Source organism: Vulpes lagopus, chromosome 2, assembly GCF_018345385.1.
Source record: "Vulpes lagopus strain Blue_001 chromosome 2, ASM1834538v1, whole genome shotgun sequence".
NCBI lineage: Eukaryota > Metazoa > Chordata > Mammalia > Carnivora > Canidae > Vulpes > Vulpes lagopus.
The window spans coordinates 119,101,954-119,123,018 of NC_054825.1; the positions used below are offsets into that span (position 1 = coordinate 119,101,954).

At 36.8% G+C, this 21,065-nt stretch overlaps 2 protein-coding genes across 8 annotated transcripts in view; one reads left to right on the forward strand and one right to left on the reverse strand.

The window, feature by feature from the left end:
- The window catches only part of SERINC1 (serine incorporator 1), a 33,479-nt gene extending 13,558 nt beyond the window's left edge, over nucleotides 1-19,921 (reverse strand). The window contains exons 1-3 of the mRNA XM_041741835.1: nucleotides 19,772-19,921; nucleotides 4,633-4,794; nucleotides 1,109-1,278 (exon numbers count right to left, since the gene is read on the reverse strand). Of these exons, the coding sequence (XP_041597769.1) occupies nucleotides 1,109-1,278; nucleotides 4,633-4,794; nucleotides 19,772-19,810 (371 nt within the window). The 5' untranslated portion in view covers nucleotides 19,811-19,921. The remainder of the gene's footprint in view (nucleotides 1-1,108; nucleotides 1,279-4,632; nucleotides 4,795-19,771) is intronic.
- Nucleotides 19,922-19,986: 65 nt separating this feature from the next.
- The window catches only part of PKIB (cAMP-dependent protein kinase inhibitor beta), a 196,969-nt gene continuing 195,890 nt past the window's right edge, over nucleotides 19,987-21,065 (forward strand). For 3 of the 7 annotated variants that reach the window (XM_041741857.1, XM_041741897.1, XM_041741903.1), the window contains exon 1: nucleotides 20,123-20,501. The gene's annotated coding sequence lies outside the window, so the exon portion shown is untranslated. Of the gene's footprint in view, nucleotides 20,063-20,122; nucleotides 20,502-20,568; nucleotides 20,584-21,065 lie in introns of those variants that run through there. The other 4 variants (XM_041741873.1, XM_041741912.1, XM_041741881.1 and 1 more) reach the window with 3 other exon arrangements.

The window sequence follows — 21,065 nt, forward strand, 5'->3', positions numbered from 1 at the left end:
GAATTAGACTTACTTCCATGTTGCTAACTGTTCTCTCACCAGAAAGAAAAAACTATGTGACATGACTGAGGTGTCCGCAAACTCTACAACGGTAATCATACTGCAATAAACAAATGAAATCAACACTTTGTATATGCTGAATCTACAATGCTATGCCAATTTTATCTCAATTAAAAAGAAAATATGTAAGAAGATGGTTGTAAGAGTGCCATGTGCATACTACTTTGATTAGAATATTATCTCAGGGAATTGTTGTCATAGTCTTCTGTGATGCACTCTGAGAAGTGTTTAAAAACATTTAATATAGTTGTAGAAGCACAAACCAACAAGGACAAAATAAAATACATCAACCTGTCACAGCACATTTTTTCACTAATATTTGTATTTCACTTATTCATTCTTCCTGTCTTTGATAGCATAATGTTATTAATAAATAAGTAACAGCAGATGCTCAATAACAATTTTTAAAAAATTTATGAGGAGAAAAGAACAGATAAAATTCAAAACATTCAAATTAAGTACCAGAAAAAAGTCTCCATTAAAGGAGATTAATTAAAGGGACCCTGAAGTTTCTTTCTAGATTGTCTAGTTACAACCAGCCATAACCAAGTTCAGTTTCATGTAGTAAGACTGGTCTACCAAGAGCTAAGGAGGAGGAGGAATGAGTTCCTCATTATTAACATATCCTCTTAAAAAAAATTTTTTTTTGAGAGAGAGAGCACAAGCAGGAGGGAACAGAGGGAGAGAAAATCTCAAGCCGACTCCACATGGAGTTCAGAGCCTGACTCGAGGCTAAATCTCATGACCCTGAGATCACGACATGAGCTGAAACCAAGAGTCTGATATTCAACTGGCTGTGGTCCCCAGGTGCCCTGGTAGATCCTCTTTTTCAGATGAAACTATAAAACATCATGCATCAGAGATTATACCAATAAATAACCCAAGACTACTACTTATATTTCTAAAATCTGATATTCTCAGTAAAGATATTTTTATCCGTTCATTCATGAATAACAAAAGAATTGTGCAAACTGTTTAAGTCTCTTTCGGCAGACTCAAAATTACTTAGAAAAGCCTCCCCAGACTTCTGTATTACTCAAAGACGTACCCATTATGCACTGCAGCTCTTGGATCACTGCTGCTCTTCACTTTGATCATTAGCAGAGAAAGGAGAAGATAGAACATAGCCAAGCCAAAGCACAGACGGTATACAGCTTTATAGCCAACCAGAATATTACATGGAACGATGCCTTTTTCATTTTCACAAAATCCAGGAATCTAGAAAACAAAGAGTCTATGATGTAGAATTTTTTCAATAAAAATGAAAGTTCTATGTAATCAATAGTTTAAGGTTCAGAAAACAAATTTCCTTTACAGTTAATGCTGAATATGTAATCGAGGTATGTTCAGAACTTTTTTTTTTTTTTTTTTTTTTTTTTTAAAGATTTTGTGAGAGAAAGAAAGAGATCAAGAGAACACAAGCAGAGGGAGGGGCAGACGGAGAGGGAGAAGAGACTCCCTTCTGAGCAGGGAGCCTGACGTGGGGCTCAATCCCAGGACCTATTGTGACCTGAGCCAAAGGCAAACGCTTACCTGGTTTAAGTGACCAAGCCACCCAGGCAACCCTGGAACATTTTCATCAGATAGATGCTTAACTCTCTTTGCACTTTATGTAAACCCAAGATAAACTGTAAATGCTGATCCAAAACTGGATGTTTATCCTGACTTACAGATTTATTCTAAATTTTCTAAAACTTGCATTCTCCTGTGATATGCTGACTTACCTGTACTAGAGAAATACAATCAATAAAAGCTTAAGGAATTATAAAGTCAGTTTCTAAATAATGAAAAAAACAATGAAGGCTTCTCAAAGCCAAGGTGACCTAAATACATTTGGAGTTTGGTCTCTTAGTCTACAAGTGTTATTTCTTTTTTTCCTTTTTCTTTTCTTTTTTTTTTTTTTTTTAAGATTTATTTATGAGAGACACAAGCAGAGGGAGTAGTCATGCCCTGAGCCAAAGACATGCTCAACAACTGAGCACCCAGGTGTCCCTACAAGTATTATTTCTGATAATGAATAGATTTGGATTAACAAATAGCTGACACTGATTTTATTTTTTAACTTAGAATTCTGAAAAAGAGTGATAGCCATTACAGAACAATCAGAACACAAATAATAAAATTTTAAAAATCGTGACATAAATGGGGTAGTCCTCAGAACTACATACACTACTCTTATGTATGAGAATGAATTATTTCCTCTAGAAAATGTTAAAGCAAACCAATATGCCAAAATATAACTGTTAATCTGCGCCTTTAAAACTAAGAACTTAAAATTATATTTAAGCTAATGGGAAGCCACGAAATTTCCTTTTGCTAGTTCCTACACAGTCTATAAGCTCTTTCCTGGTCTCACTTAAATCTCACCTTTCCAACCCAGTTTAAGCCCTTTGGAATATGTACTTACCTATAATCACTTGCAACATGTACTCAAGTAGGCACCCTTAATTATCCCGCTCCCTTATATGAGAGCAGGATACCACCTGGCAAATTCCCATTATTAAATTAATTCAACCACCTACAGTAGTCAGGTTAAGCTAGTTCAGTAACAACCCCCAAATGTCAGTGGCTTAAACAACACAGGTATAGTTTTTGCTCTTGCCCATGTATGTAACTGGTCCTGGTAGTCACTTCAGCAGGAGTCCAGACTGTTGGAGAAGCCACTGGTTCAAATGATGTACATGTTGTGACAGATAAAAAAGGAAATTTTGTATCAATAAGTACAGGGTGATATGTTTTCTTAAACTCACAACTCACTGGTCAGTACTAGAGACATGGCCCTAGGTATCACAATGCAAATCTTTGATGACCTTCAGAAATGCAAATCATTGATGACCTTCAGAAAGCAAAGCAGCAGAAATATTTGGTGATGAGAATTAACATCCACCAACTAAACTATTTATAACCAAAGTCAACTGGATCCATGACGAAACCATATAAATATGTCTTTTGCTTACGCCCAGGACTCAAGTACCCAGTCCATCCACATCTACCATGTACAATGCTAGTTACTTTCACAATCATAATAATCTCATTTCCCAAATTTTCATCATCTTTCCTTACTGCTATGCCAACCTAAGCAGACACTCACTATGCTTTAAAACTGCCATACTCTCTCAGCCTCAAATTTTCTATAGTCACTCATCTTGTTTGGTGGAAAGCCAACTTCTATACCTTCTCTTGATCACTTTCTTCCTCTCTCCCTCATACAGACTGAAGCTCATATCTTCAACTCCTCTCAAAATACAAATCATTAAATCTCATCCTAAAAAATCCTTTTAGGATTTGCAATATTGCAGACCTCAGCTGCCCTCTACCTCCATTTTTGCTATAAAACTCCTCAAATTAGCAGTTAATAACTAAAATGGATAAATTTTCTCAGGGCACCTGGGTGGCTCAGTGATTGAGAATCTGCCTTTGGCTGAGGTCATGATCCCGGGGTCCTGGGATCGAGTCCCGCATCAGGCTCCCTATGGGAGCCTGCTTCTCCCTCTGCCTGTGTCTCTACCTGTGTCTCTCATGAATAAATAATAAAATCTTAAAAAAAAAAATCCTCATGGCTATATGATTCTTCTCCCACTTCTGGTCCCAGCACTCTGAAGATGTACTGGCAGTCAAATACTTTCTTCCTAAGGTCTGCATAACAGGGCATTCACTTGTTTCGTTTTTTCATTGTTTCTTAAAAGTTTCCCTTTTCTCTACCAACCCCTTTTAGTAAGAGCTTTTGTCAAAGTTAGAGTCCGCTTGCTTTGCATGGTCTCCTTCAGCATATGCTGCCATGATTTTAAACTTTCACCTCCATCTCCAAAACACCTCTAGCTAGGATCTCTTTTTTGTGACATTCTGTGTTTTCTACTTCTTGTTGGATACACACAAAAACACACTCTCTCACACATGTACGTAATGCAGTATCTCTAAGTCAATGTCTTACAAACTAAATTATATTTTCCTCATCTTTTATAACCTGATTTCCTAAAATAAAATTAAAAAAAAAAAACACTGTATTTTTCTTTTTCTAGGTTAACAGTAACAGTTTCCTCCTAGTTGTCTAGAATCAGAACCTGGGTATTATGTAGGATTCTATCACCGACAATATTTAAATCCAGTTTTAGTTAATTCTACATCCAGAAAAGCTATTGCTAGCCTTCTATACAGTTCTTGATCACATGATTAAAAATAACAAAATTAACTGCTTGACTTCTAATTATCAGATCAGTCTTCCTAAAGCATACACTCAACAAGTTCTTTATCCTCATCTTGCTTCCTACTTTCAACCTCTGCATATAAAAGTTCTACTCATTCTTAGAATGTCCCTTTTTCCCTAAGTCCCACTGAGTTCTGACATTTAATTGATTAGACTTATTTCTCATTACCACAGCCCATTTTCTGTACCACATTCACAGAACTTCAGCTTATACATATTTTATATTCTTTCTTTCCTAAAAAACTATAAAGATTACTAAACTTAGAATTACATATTATCTTACTTTGTGGCTTACAGTTTCTAAAACTCAACAGTTTTATGCATACTAATTATACAGGTTCAGTTAATCAATTAAAAAAAAAACTAACCTTATTCAGCTGTTCTTCCATTCCTGGTATTAACATTACACAAGCTACACATACTCCAACAAGCAGGAAAAGTGCATAGATCAATCTAGTCACAGTAGAGTTGTTTCCACTTGGACAGCATCGACATAGCAAACATGGGGCACTGCCACATAAACATGGTATCTAAGGAGAAAGAATATTAAAAATCTGTAGTTTAAAATGATACAGTGAAAATTTGTTTCATCCACTCAAAAAAGAGAAAGGACTGAAGTTAAATTACCAAGGAACAAAATGTATTAGGTTTACATATAATTATTCACAAACTATAAAACTTATTAATTTCCATATAAAGGACCAAAGTCCAACATAAAAGTGCTTGATCTCTAAATTAAAATAAATCAGTTAAAACAACAAAGAAAAAAATCACCAGCAGCAAAGAGTTCACCTAAAACAAAACAGAATATTCATGATTACAAGCCCATCATCCAGCTCCTGTCCTTTAACCCCCAGTTATCATAGTGGTAAATTCACAAAATTCTGAGAATTCTCAAATACCCTAGAAGAGAAAAGGAAGGAAATGGGAACCCCTATCTTCTTCCTTTTTTGAATTGGTGGTAGTGAAAACTCCAGCTAGATAACTTTCTCCAGTGGAACTCCACACTAAACTACTAGTATATACCTGGGGAACAGGATTACTTCCCTCAACAGGAGAGTTGAACATTGATAAGCGCATTTGCCATTATTTCAGAAAGGCAAAGCATTAAGTGTTCTCACAAGTACGGACCATCACCTAGGCTGAATGCCACCGCACCGTCAGACTTCAGAAAAATTGAACAGACTAGGATATTCCAGCCTTTTAACTATAGCTCTGGGGAGAAAGTCTCAGAAACCAAGGGAAGGGAATATTGCAGAAGTCAAACACACTACAGCAAGCAACATAATGCAGAAACAAAGCTGTTTATATCAAGCTTAAACAAGACAGAAATAAGTCACAGCAACTATGCAAACATACTCTAGCAAAAAATATATAAGCACATCCCTCAGGGGAAGGAAAAAACTAGGGTGACAGACAATTGAAGAATCCAGTCTGAAACAAAATATAACTCAGTAAGAAAAGGAAATTCTGTACAAGTACAAATCAAAGAGTTCACGATGAAATGGGAAAATAAGATGAGCAGAGAAAGTCAAACTTTAAAAAAAAAATTTTTTTTTGAAAGTCAAACAGAATAATTATCGAGAAACAAAATTGACAACTGAAAAAAAATTACAGAAAAAAGCTTGAGATAATTTCTATGAACTTAGGTCAAGAGAGATGCAGTTAATACTGAGGACACATATCCTACTGCCCTAACCAATGGAAAAAATTAAAGCAATAGTTTTTCAGACAATAACAAGAGGTGATTGCAGGACAGTAATTTCTGATAGAGGAAACAACGTCAGCAACATGACGGACTCCTCTTTCTGCCTGGGAGAGCTTCCGAGTGCAGGCAGAGGCCAGCAGTACCTGAATTAAGGAGGTAAGAGGTAGGAGCTGGAACAGAGTTGGATGCTGAGAGAAATAAAGGTAGCTAGAGTTTATTTTTTTATTTTTATTTTTTAAGGTAGCTAGAGTTTAAAGACAGAATCCTGGAGAGGAGAAAAGTGACAGAGTAAGCTCTGGAAATCTGCAGAGGTGTCAGCTTGAGTCTTCAGCAAAGCAGTGATCAGTGCATGCATTTGAATAAATTACCCAACAAGAGGTAAGAGTTGGTATTCCCACCAGCCATAGTGGAAACACCCTGGAATCCAGGAGACATTGAGCTATAGGCAATTACTTAGAAATAAAAAATGAGTCATAAAACTAAAGGTTGCTCCAGTCTCACTCAACAAAGCCAAAGGAAACACTGAAAAGATCAAATTTTCTTCAAGTAACTCACCTATGCCCAAGAATATTTTCTTTTTAAATACAAGTACATCCAGCATCCCTCTAGGTAAAATTTATAATGTCTGACATCTAATAAAGAATTGATAGGTATACAAAAAGGCAGGAAAATACAACCTTTAATGGGAAAAACCAATAAAAACCAACCTGATAACACAGATGACTAAATTATAATAGCATAAAGTTTTATTTTAACTATATTTCATAAGCTCAAGGAGACAAAAAAAATCAGCACATTAAGGAGATGTAGAAGACAACTTAAAAGATCTCTATCAAATCTAAAAAAAAAATACAGTCACTGAACCAAAAATATTAAGACTACAAAAAGGGTTAATAAACCCAAAGATAAAGCAAGTGAAACAAAAATGCTAGGACAGAAATGAACAGAACATCAGCGTAGACCACTTCAAACAGCCTAATAGAAGTGAAATTGGGGTTCTCAGAGAGGAGATGAGACAGAAGGCAGAAGGGTCCATCTCAGGAAATAATTGTCTAAATATTCCCCAATTTAATCAAGATTATAAATTCACAGATCCAAGCAGCTCAATGAAATTCTAGCAAAATACACATGATGGAAACCACACCAACTTATAATCAAACTGCTTAAAAACCATGAACAGAAAAATATTTAAAAAGCAGGCAGAAAAATTAAGGCATTTAATATAAAAAGATAAATATCCATTAACAATTTAAAAACTGCAAGCCAAAAATACTTACTGAAAAAAAAAAAACCATAAATGAAAAAGTTTTATTCTGTAAGTCTCTTTCAAAAATTAATGTAAAGGGACACCCCAGTGGCTCAGTTGGTGATATCAAGTCATGATATCAGGGTCCTGGGATCAAGCCCCACAACAGATTCCCTGCTCAGTGGGGAGTCTCCTTCTCCCTCTCCCCCAAGTTGTTATCTAACAAAATCTTAAAAAAATTAATGTAAAATATATACATTCTCAGATATAGAAAGGACAAGAATCTGAAACTAGCAGACCTACACTACCAGAAATGTTGAAGGAAATCCTTCAAGCTAAAAAGAAGATGATACCAGATAGTTCATCAATACACATACCAGAAAACTCGATCTATACAAAAGAAAAAACGTTATTTTCTTATAGAAAGAAAATTCTTTAAAGGATAATTATCCTTTTATTTTTTGTTTTTATTTTTTTCATTAAAGATTTTATTTATTTATTTATGAGAGACACAGAGAAAGAGAGTCAGAGACACAGGCAGAGGGAGAAGCAGGCTCCATGCAGGGAGCCTGACCGTGGGACTCGATCCCGGGACTCCAGGATCACACCCTGGGCCAAAGGCAGGCGCTAAACCATGGAGCCACCCAGGGATTCTGATAATTATCCTTTTAAAGCAAAAATGATAGCAATGTAGGAGGTTGTAACAAAGGCAGAAAAAATATATGATGATTGCAAATAGTATGCAAGAAACATTCAAGAGATGTTCAAGTATATTTTACTGTAAGGTTCTTAAATTGTAAATAAGTGGTACGACTGGACATGAAGTCAGATTATAAACAATTAAAAATGAATACTATAAACCCTAAAGTAGCCTCTGAAAAACTCAAGACAAAGAAGTATAGCTAGTAAGCCATGGAAATAAACAGAACACTAAGAAATGGCCAATTAATGAAAAACAAGGCAAAAAAGCTACAGAAAGGGGAAAACAGGACAAATAAAAAACAGATGGTTGTCTTAAGCCCAAACATAACCAATTATCACACTAAATGTAAATGGCATAAAATTCCCAATGAAAAGGCAAAGACCATCACAGATAAAATACTGAGATCCAACCCTCTTCTGTGAGAAACCTAATTAAATATAAAAACGCCAATAGGTTAAAAACGAAAGAAATAAAAAATAAACACCATGCTACAGCAGCACCAGATAAAATAGATTTTAGAGCAAACAATCCTACCAGGGTTGATAAGAAGGGACACTTCAGAATGAAAAGGGGACATAAACAGAGATATGGGATATTAATGGAAGACCTACAGTCCTAAATGTTTCTACATTTAATAAATGAATTTCAAAATACACCGAAAAAAATAAAACTGAAAAGAATGACAAGTTCACATTTATATTCTCTCATATGGCAAAACAAAAATCGGCAGATAGCAACCTTGTACAATATTATCAAGTAGTTGTGCCTAACATATTTAGGGAATATTCAATCTAACTAGAGGAGTGCACAAATTGTTTTCCAGAGTGCACAGAACCATGCACTTGACCAAAATAGAACATATTCGTGGCCATAAAGCAAATCTCAAATTGCAATAAACATATAACAGAAAAGATATCTGGAAACTAAGTAACACACTTCTAATTAATCCAGAGAGAAAAGATATCAAAAGGAAATGGAATGAAATTAACACACTACATTTGTGAACATACTGAAAATTAATTTACAGTACTTAATGACTACATTAGACAAAAAAAATTCAAAACAATCTGAGCTTCTACATTAAAAAAAAAATCAAATTAGCAAATTAAAACCAAAGTAGAATTAAGAAAATAGTAAGGAAAACAAATCAAGGCAGCTAAAAGCAGAACAAGAAAATCAGTGAAACCAGTTTTAAAAGACCATTACAACTAATAAACAGACTCATCAGGATATTAAAAAATAAAAGAACAAGAGTAAACATGCACAAATCATGAATCATGGAAATGTGAAGAGACACAAATACAGATACTAAAAGCATTAAAAAACTAAGGGGAACATATGAACAATTTTATTTATTAGCTTAGAAAGTCTATGAAAAACCTACACTGCCAGAAATTATTCAATTAAAAAAATCTGACATAGGAGCCTGGCTAATGCAGCCAGTACAGCATCTGACTCTTAATCTTGGGCTTGTGAGTTCAAGCCCCATGTTGGGTGTACACATGTAAAAATAAAATCTCAAAAAAAAAAAAAAAAAAAAAAAACAACCCTAACCAAACCAAAACAAAGCGCGTGCACGTGCACACACACACACACACACACACACACACTCACTTAAAAATTAAATTTGTAGTTAAAAACCTTTGAGGCATAGACGGTTTCACCAGTGAGTTATATTAAGCATTTAAGGAATGAATTATGAATTCTACACAAACTATTCTAGAAAACTAAAGAGGCAAAACTTCACAACTCTTTTCTAGCCAGAATTACTTTGACGCTAAAGCCAAAGACTTATTAAAGAACAGACCAGTATCCTTCATGAACATAAATCCTTAATATCTTGCCAATTCAAAATCAATATAAAAAGGATATGAAGACTTCTAATACCTGTTTCCCCATGCAAGAAGCATGGAAGTCACCACTCTGTCCTAACTAGTAAAAAGCTGAACAGAGTGAAAAATCAAGAACTTTTAGGATCCATAAGAGCGATTAGGATATAGGGTAAATTACTGCTCTCAAGATTGGAGACAGATAGGCAAATATAAGGAGTGTGGCTTACCAGAGCAGAGATTCACAAGTGGAAATGAATTTAGGAACCAATGCCCAGGTAGGACAAACTGTTAACTGAAGAACTGTAGAAATTCCCTCATGCTTCCTGCAGCAGAGGGGAAATGGAACTGTTTTAAAACATACCCAGAACACTGTTCTTTACAATGCTTACGCTAAGGAGAAACTAGTTAATGAGAACCTAACCTGGGGGGTATTATCAAAGCCACAATAGTGCAGGGAAATGGAAATACTCACTTCCAGCCCAAATTAGCCATCCTCTTCCACTAGGAAAAAAAAACCCTGAGAAACACTTGTATAGTTCACAGTCCAAAGACATAGGCTCACTAAATGACTAAGACCTAAACATAGGGCTGTGGAAACTTCTTCCCCAACACCTCACCACAATGTGACCAAAATCTATTTATATCAATCACTTTTACCCACTACAGCATGTCCAACTATCAAGAAAAAGTTACAAAGCACAACAAAAGGTAAAAAACAAAACAAAACTTAAGGAGTCAGAGCAAACATCAAAATCAGATATGGTAGGGATGTTGGAATTATCAAACTAGGAATTTAAAACATCTATTACAAAAAAAAAAAGTAACTTGAAGCTTCCCCATTAATATCAGGTACAAACCAAGGATGTTTCCTCACTCTTCCTTTTCAACACTGACTATAAGTTTTAGCTAATACAATAAAACAAGAAAAGGAAATAAAAGATATATGCACTAGGAAAAAATATAAAATTATTTTTCTTCACAGATGACATTATCATCTACATAGAAAATTCAAAAGAACAGATCAAAAGAAAGCCCCACAAAACCATTATAGTAGGGCTGCAGAATACAAAGTTTAAATACAGAAGTCAAGTGCTTTCCTATATCAGCAATAAAAAAGAACTTGAAATTAGAAATACATTACCATTTACATTAGTATCCAAAACCAAAAACCCCCAAGTACTTAGGTATCAATCTAACAAAATAAGTAGAAGATCAATATGAGAAAAAAACACAAAATTCTGATAAGCAAAATAAATGAACAGATATTCCACGTTCATGCATTAGGATGACTCAATATAGTCAAGATATCAATTCCTCAAACTTGATCTATATTCAGTGCATTCCCAATTAAAATCTCAACAAGTTCTTGTGTAGATATTGATAAGCTGATTCTAAAATTCATATAGAGAGACAAAAGACCCAGAATAACCAACATGATATTGAAGAACAAAGTTGAAGGACTGATACTACCAGACTTAAAATTTATTATGAAGCAACAAGAGTAATCAAGTCAGTGTGACACCGTCAAAAAGAAAATAACAAATCAATGGAACAAAATAGCGATAAATAGCCTCAGATAAATACAATCAGCTAATCTTTGACAAAGGTGCAAAGGCAATTCAATGAAGCAAATATGGTTTTTTCAACAAAAGGTATTGTAACAACTGAGCATCAGCATGCAAAAAAAGGAATCTCAACATACACAGATCTCACACCCTTCCCCCAAATTAACTCGAAATAGATCTTAAATCTAAATATAAGTCCTAAAACTATAAAACTAGTATAAGTATATACAAAAGAACTAAATGATCTTGGTTGTGGCAATGACTCCTCAGATACAACATGAAAGGCATGATCCACAAAGAAAAAATAATTGATAAGCTGGTCTTCATTAAAATTTTACAAATTCTGCTTTGCAAAGGTCTATGTCAAAAGAATGAAGAGAGGCCGACTGTTGAAAATATTTGCAAAAGACACATCGGATCTTAAAGGACTATTATCCCAAACCCAGAAATAACTCTTAAAACACAACAATAAGGAAACAATCAGATTAACAAATGGGTCCATAGACACCTCACCAAACTACATACATAGATGGCAAATATAGGAAAAGATGTTCCACATATTTCATGTTTATGAGAAATGTGTGTTAATATAAGATATCACTATATGCCTATTAGGAAGGCTAAAATCCAAAACACTGATAATACCAAATGCTGATGAGCATATGGATCAACAGTGATTCTCATACACTGCTGGTAGGAAAACGGTACAACCACTTTGAAAGACAGCTTGACAGTTTCTTATAAAACTAAACAGATGTTTACCAATACAATCCAGTTAAGTACCAAGAAAACCTCACGTACACACTAAAACCTGCACTCGAATGTTTACAGCAGCTTTATTCCTAACTACCCAAACTTGGAAGCAACCAAGATGTCCTTCAGTAGGTTAATGAACAAATAAACTGTGGTACATCTAAATAATGGTGTATTAGTGCTGAAAACAAAGGAGTTCTCAAGCCATGAAAAGACCTGGAAAAATCTTAAATGAGTACTATCAACTTAAAACAATGTGAAAAAAACTACATCTTGTAGGATTACGACTGTATGAAATTCTGGAAAAGGCTAAACCATGGAGACAGTATCAGTGACTGGAGTGGGTACAGGGATGAATAGGCAAGGCACACAGGATTTTAAGAGCACTGGAAATATTCTGTATGCTACTATAATGGTGGATACATGTTATTAAACATTTGCCCAAACTCACAGAATGTCCAACAACAAGGGTGAACCATAATGTAAACTATAAACTTTGGGTGATTATGATATGCCAACAAAGATTAATTAATTTTAACAAATATACCCTCCCACACACTCCGGTGGGGGATATGATAATGAAGGAGGCTACCCATGGGTTGGCTCAGGGGATATACAGGAAATCTTTGTATCTTTCAAGTTTTCTATGAATCTAATACTGCAAAGAAAGCCCCCCACCTCCTTTTTTTTTTTTTTTTTGAGAGAGAGCACAAGGATACAAGTGGGGGAGGGGACTGAGGGCCAGAGAATGAGGGACAGAAAGAATCTTAAGTAGGCTCTATGCTCACGATCTAAGATCATGACCTAAGCCAAAATCAAGAGTCAGATGCTCAACTGACTGAGCTACTCAGGTGCCCCTAAAGACGACTTTAAAAATAATAAGATATTGTGACCAGGTAGGGTTTAGTCAGGGAAAACAGGCTGATTTAGCTTTTGAATATCAATCAATGCAATTCATCATATTCACAAACTAAAGAAAAACCATTTACAGTCATCTCAATGAATACAGGAAAATCACTTGACAAAATTCAACGGTCATTTTTGATAAATTGAACAAAACTTTCTACAAAGAACACAATATCCTCAACTTGATGAAGTGCATTTACAAAAAAATCTATACTGTCATCCATACTTCATGGTGAAAGTCTGATATCCCCTATGGCTCCAAACATATCCAAGGATATCTGTTCTCATCACATATATTTATGTACAAGACAAGAAAGAAAAAGAATACACAAGAAGGGAGGGAAAAAATCTTTTCCATTCACAAATAGTTGCTTACTTGGAAAACCCCAAAAAACATACAGAATGCTACTAGAATTACAAGGGAGTTTAACAAGATCTCAGGACACAAAGTCAGTACACATATAATAATCACACTCCTGCACACCAACAAATAACTGAAAACTGAAATTAAACCAACAAAAAGAAATACTAAAGTATAAATCTAGTATAAATCTAGTAAAGTATAAATACTAAAGTATAAATCTAACAAAATATATACTAGATACCAAATGAGAATTAAAAAACACTGATGAAATAAATCAAAGACTTAAATGACTTAAATAAACAGGAAGATAAATAAAATGGGCTCATGAACTGAAAAACTCAGTATTATAAAATGACAATTCTTTCTAAACTTATCTATAGAATGAACCATATTCCAACCACAATCCTAGCAGGAGTTTGGTAGAAATAAACCAGTTGCTTTAAAAATGTATATGGAAAGGAAAGGGAACTAGACGAGCCCAAAGAATTTTGGAATATAAGACTGGAAGACTCACTACCTAACTTCAAGATTAACTTTAAAGCCACAGTAATCAAAATAGGGTGGGGTTTAGGCAATAGTATGGGCACAAATAAATGAAATAGAATATAGTTCATAATAGACTTATGTAAATATGGTAAAAGGATTTTTGATAAAAATACCAAAACAATCAATATAGGAAAGATAATCTTTTTAATAAACAGTGCTGAAATAACTATCTAAAAGAACCTTAAGGAGCACGTGAGTGGCTCAGTGGTTGAGCATCTGTCTGCCTTTGGCTTCGGTCATGATCCTGGGATCCTGGGATCCAGTCCTGCAGCAGGCTCCCTGCAGAGAGCCTGCTTTTCCTTCTGCCTCTCTCTCATGAACAAATTAAAATCTAAAAAAAAAAAAAAAAAAAAAGCTTAAGCCACAACCAAACCATATACCAAAATTAACTGAGGATTTCTTAGGAATGATATGAAAAGCATGACCCACAGAAGAAAGAAAACTGATAAACTTAAGCCTCATCAAAATTAAGAACTTCTGCTCTTTGAAAGACATCCTGAAGAGAATTAAAACAAGCCACAGACTTTAATACAGGGGAATCAGGTAGCTGATAAATGATTTGTACTTAGAATATATAATGAACTTTTAAAGCTTAATAAGAAACCAACCAAAAAAACTGAGCAAATTCTTTTAGTATTTTAAGAAAAAAAAAAATACATGGATGGCAAATAAGCACATGAAAAAGTGCTCAACATCATCAGTTACTAAAGATATGCACACTAAAACCATAATAAGATACCACCACACACACGTTGGAATGCCTAATAATCAAATAACACCAAGTACTGAGAACTCTCTTTGTTGGTAGGAATGAAAATTAGTACAGCTATTTTGAAAACCAGCTTGGTAGTTTCTTAGAAATCAAATGTGTGCTTGTCATATTGCTCAGCAATTCCACTGCTAGATAGTTTACCTAAGCAAAAGAGAATTTAAGAGTCACACAAAAAAAATCTTTATGGCACCTTTACAGAAATGCGTGTAGCCCTTTTATCACCAGGATGTGGAGATGCCCTTCACCTATACATAGAAAGTAACTTGTGATACATGCAAGCAATGGAATACTATGCAAAAATAAAAAGGAACAAACCACCAATACACGTAACATGAATAAATCTCAAATGAATTATACTCAGTAAAAAAAGCCAGACTCAAAAAGGCCATATGCTGTATGATCCTATTCATATGCCACTCTGGGAAGAACGAACTCTGGAGACTGAAAAAACAGTGGTTGCCAAGGTGGGAATGACAGAATTTTTTAAGGTGCTGTTTTGTAGTTGTTATATATAACTACAAGATTTCTCAAAAATTCACGGACCTGTATATTACAGAGTGTGAATTTCACGTAAATTAAATCAACTAAAAAAAAAGAAAGATAAAAATATAGAAAAACAATATGGAAAGAAAATAAAGACAATATATCATCATGAAGGTAACTGGTGTCCTTAGAGAATCTTCTAAATAAACAAAAAGATATTCAAAGATAAAATACAAGAAAAACTTCCCTAGATGAAGAAGTGAATCTATATTTTCAATAGAATACTATTTTCTAGATGAGAAAAAATGATAGATTTAAAGTCAGACATATATGGTTAATTTCAAAGATAAGTAAAAACTCTTCAGATAACAGGTAGAGTTGGAAACAAGTCTACAGAACATGTGAAATGTTCTGGGAGGGGGTGGACACCACAGTGTTTCAAGACAAAACACTATTAAGTTCTGAAGGAAATGGTATACTATTATACTGGTAAATAATGTCTCAAAAACCTAAGAGATATTTTTATACATGAAAGAATTCATGCTGAAATCCATGAATTCTTCAAGAAATCCACCAGATTATAAAATTTAGTCAATTAGGAGAGGACATGAAGATGAAAAAAACTGGGAGAAGCCAAGGTTAAAAAGGAATGCAATGCGCTTTCAAACTACTTAAGTGTAGAGCAGCAGTTATCACAATCACCTGGAGGGTTCATTAAAACAGAATGCTGGCCCTTAGTGTTTCCCTAACACTCTTGGTATGCTGATACTAGAATCCAGGGAACATGTTTTAAGAATGACTTGTTTAGTTCTAAAACTAAACAACTAGGATAATTATGGTTATAAAACACAACGGTCACATATAAAAAAATAATACAAAGAGATTCTGATAAAGGTAGCAGACTGAATATGTGAATTTACCCACGCTCCCTTTAGAAATATCAATGAAATTTTTTTAAAAAAAAGGCTTTTTAAAAGGAGTAGACTTAAAATGAACAAACTTAGGAATGAACTTAAAAAAGGTCAAAGACTTCCAGATTTTTTCTCCTGTTCTTTTTGACCCTTTAAGGCCTAGAAAATTGAAAATATAAGCCATCAAAGGAATGTAGAGTAGAATTCTCAAACAGATCAGGAATTGGTGGCACCAGGTAGCATCCATAACTGAGGCAGAAGGTAGGAGTAAAAATAGGATTATTAAATGCTTTTTTATTTTTTTTTTAAACTTTTTTTTTTTTTATTTATTTATGATAGTCACAGAGAGAGAGAGAGAGGCAGAGACACAGGCAGAGGGAGAAGCAGGCTCCATGCACCGGGAGCCCGACGTGGGATTCGATCCCGGGTCTCCAGGATCGCGCCCTGGGCCAAAGGGAGGCGCCAAACCGCTGCGCCACCCAGGGATCCCTTAAATGCTTTTTTAAAGAGCAGTTAAGACTCTTGAATGTCATTCCATTTATTTTTCTGGCCAACTGAAGAGGATAAAGCAGAATTTCTCAAGCTAGGCATTGATATCTTGGGCCAAAAAATTCTTTGTTGCTAGGGGCCAGCCTGTGCAGTTGCAAAAGTTTAGCAGTATCTCTGGCTCTTATTTACTAGATGCTATTAGCACCTCTTACCCCAAATTGAATGAAAAAAAAAAAAAAATGCCTGCAGACATTGCCAAATGTCCCTTGGGGGCAAAACTGTGCCCAGTTGAGAACCACTGCTGTAGAAACAAGTCCTTAGATGAATCTTTTTAGCAAACTCTCCTGATGAAGAAATGTCTAACGTTCAGCAACTCGTTTATTTTTGTTAAAACCAAGAAAAATAAGATTTAATGCTTTGTTTAAAAATACATGTTTAGCATGCTACTACCATTCCTAAAAAATATTTTTGTCTTTTCATCCATGTGTCATGTATTGACAGAGGAGTATTATTGGTGGTAGCATATTTTTTGTGACATTTAAAGTTTGTACTCTGCTATGCTTGATTGTTCATAGTGACTATGAATCATTTCTGCAAAACCAAGTTATTGTACTAAAAAACAAAAATCTAGCAGAGGCTGACACAAAATAGGTAGGCAGTAATCACTAGCTCTTTCTTTTTAACTAGATCATCTTGGGCAACAACAACAACAAAAATGATTGTTATTGTACATAAGGTCCAGTACCTCAAAAAAAAAAAAAATCAACTCTAGTTATTAACATCACTGTTGAGATTGTGGTGGAGAAAAGCACTGAGGTAGGCATAAATTGATGGTAATGTAGTTTCAGGATTAGGTGGGAGATCCACAGATGTTTAAGTGGTCAATGTAATAACCGATCAAAGAGCACACATGAACCAAGGATTATGACCAATCTAATTCTAGGACACTTAGCAAAAAATCTTAAAATAAAAAATTAACTCCAATCTCTATACAACAGTACTACATGTATTTTTTTCGTGTTTTCTTAGTTCAGAAATTTTCTACAGCCGTTTTAACTCAGAAAAATTTACGAAAGTTGATTAGGCCTCAAGAAATCTGAGTAAAAACTAAGATTTAATTGTGGTTTAACTGTTCTAATTTAATGACCTGAATACTTTTCAAAATTTAATTGTAAATTTGTCAAAACCTTTATTTTTTAAATTTTTTATAAAGCTTTTATTTATTCATGACAGAGAGAGAGAGAGAGGCAGAGAGAGAAGCAGGCTCCATTCAGGGAGCAAATTTGTAAAAACCTTTAAATTAGCGTATTGATCATTAAGACTGCTGAAAAAAATGGATTTGTATATTATAGGCAAAGTCCCCTTTAGTTGCTATAAAATTACACCAAAATTGAACAATTCAGGAATAGACACCTAAGCACCAGGAAGGAAAGGGGGGGGGGGGGAATATAGACAGAATTGCATACTATAGAGTTAATTGCTTTTGTAGACTGGCCACAATAATCTAGCACACTTAAGATCAACCTTGGCCACCTAGCCTTATCCGCCAGAGATCTAATTAGTGAAAGGTAAGAAAACCGTCTGCTTGTTACTACCTTTCCAATATATCTTGTCATTAACAATGACTAAAATGCAGTGTCAATTTTACCAGTTTTCTAGTCAATAAAGATGAAGAATTAAGTTGTAAAAACTTTAATAGGAATGTAATTTTTCCATATTGTCCACTAAAGCGATTTTTTTTCTGATTTATGATACATAAATATAAAAAAAATTCTTAACCCCTTCCCCCCCAATAATCGTTCGAGGGAAAAATGGTGTTCATCATGGTCCTGGAGAACAAAACTGAACACATGAATTCTTCCTTTTACGTCTTTACTATATACAAAGAACATGCCTACTTGATAAATGGACAAAAATCTGACTTTATAATTCATACATTTCCCCCCCAAAAGAAAACAATGTTTTAACATTTATAATTTTGTAATACATTTATTACACCATGACTCTTTTGTATTAAACAACAGACTCAAGTAGACTCTCGAGTTTTTTTTTTTAATTGAAATTAAAAATACCTGGTTTTCATGGCCAACTACAGAAGAAATATAAACGTAATCAAGAGAATGATCTCGGTGGAAGTAACCACCTCCAGGCATCACTTTATTAAAATCTAACATTTATAGTTCAAGCAATAGAACTTTCTGAAAAGAAAAAAAAAAAAAAAGGAGAGCTCTGTAAAATAATAAAAATTCTGCGCCCTGTATATAATGGAGTCATTCGGGAAATCAGCCAAGCGTTAGACGTGGAATTTAGAAATCATAGATTAATGAGATATGATGTGAACCCAAATACCTAGCCCCGAATTACAAATAACTACTAAAACTGTCATGTTAGTATGTTGTCTACATGCGGAGGGGAGTGTGTGGATTATCTTAACTTAAATTTGCACCCCCTGAATCAAGAAACTGTACCGTTATAATGAAAAATGGTTTCACTCTGACGACGCTATCCAAGTAAAATGCGACCTACACCCGATTAAAGGAAATTTGCGTGCTTCAGGTCAAAAGGTACTGAGTACCCTCAGATGTAGGATTACTTGAGCACTACAGTCCTTTGGAGGTAGCACGAAGGCAGGGGACCCAGCAGGGCGCTGGGGCTGAGCAGCGCCCGCGCACTACGGCCGGGCTGGCCCACCTGCCGGGCGTCTAAGTGTCCTCGACCCCGCAGAACAAAGAGGCCGGCAGGCCTCCGGGGACCGCAGCGCCGCAGCCGGAGGTCGCCGGCAACGTGACGAGGAGACACGGTGCTCCGCGGAAAGGGCCTAAGACGCCTGGACACGCGGCCTACGCAGACACAAGGAAAAAACCACCAACAAAAAGGGACCTGGAGGAACAGGGGAGCAGCTTTCACCGGAGACGGCGGCGGGGTGGGGGAGGGAGGCCGCAGCTCGGTCGGCTTCTCCCCTCGGGGCAAAGCTCCCGTGTCCGCCGCTCCTCGCGGCCCCCGCACTCCGCTCAGACGCAACAAGCCGCGGGGCCCCGAAAGCGGCGTCGGCGCGACCGCGGGAGACAGGGAGAAAACAGGGACGGAAGGCACTCCCTGACGAGATGGGTGGAGCACCACATTACCGACGCTCCGCACCCAGCCCGGCCCGCGTTCCCTTCTCCTTCGCCTCTTAACGCTTAAACACCGCCGCCCCCTCCCCCCCGAAGGCCACGAAAACCCTCCTTACCCAGCTCGCCACGGAGCACAGCCCCAGGACGTTCCCCATCTCCGCGGCGCCGACGGACAGGGAGCCGACGGCGACAAGATGGAGACACCACCTCTCTCCACCCTGTCGGGCCTTATTTACTATCTGCGAGCCACTTCCGGCGCAGAGCCCACCCCGCCCCTCAGCTTTGCGTCACTTCCGTTGAGGCCTGCGTTCGGGTGTGGCGGGCGGGCGCGCGGGGAGGGTGTCGCGTAGAGATTGCGCATGCGCGTTCTTGCAGCTCGAGGCCGCGGTCCTCGGAGCGGGATCCAGGTGAGAAGCGTCTCACCTTCGCATGATGTTTCTGAGCGGAGGCTTGCGGGTGATTTTGTCCGCCGGCCGTCAGGAGAGTTTCTCGCTACTTTTGGAGGAATGCCTTCTCTCCCAGGACCATCCGTTCATCCACTTACTTCTCTTTTTTTTTAACACTTTTGCGTCTTCTGTGCCCCGCTTACCTGCTCAGGTGCTTCCTGCAGGCTGCTGCTGGGGGCAGGTTTCCGTTCGGGTCCGCCTAGTGCCTCCTGTCACTTTTTGGTTGTGGACGACGCCTTTTAGTGTCTTGTCCCATGAAGATGTTCCGGGAAGTCGGCATGGTCAGCAAATGTGACCACAGGTGAAAAGACACCTAACACGGATCCTAGGAGACCTCGCGTTGATGTGTATTGAAGGTCGGGAGCTGTTCAGGAGACATTCGGAAATCCTTGCAGATTAAGTGAGGACCTTCCTTTGCATCACCTCCGGGGGATGCACACGAAGTAGCGCTCAGCGGGGATCAAAGAATTGCATTTCCCAGGGTGCGCAGACTGAAGTAGAATCCCAAGCAGTGTTCGGATTTCAGGAGGTTGACAGGATTTTCATGGGGGGAAAAAGAGGAAGATGGGGGTAAATCGTTTAAAAGGAGAGTTCAGGGCAGCCCTGGGGGCTCAGGGGCTGAGCACCTGCCTTGGGCCCAGGTTGTGACCCCGGGGTCCTGGGATCGAATCCCACCTCGGGCTCCCTGCATGGAGCCTGCTTCTCCCTGTGCCTGTGTCTCTCATGAATAAATAAATAACCTCTTTAAGAAAAAAAAAAAAAGATGGGCAGCTCCTCAGACCCTTTCTAAAAATAATAATAATAAAATAAAAATAAGAGTTCATTGGTGCTGACAAGTAGGGCTAGATTTGCACTTCATGGATGGGTCAGGCGGAGTGGTCAGTAGGCAAAAATTCACTTTTATTAGTCTTTTCAAACAGGATGTTCTCCTCTTTGCTGATTTCTTGCAAATAAAGACGGTTTG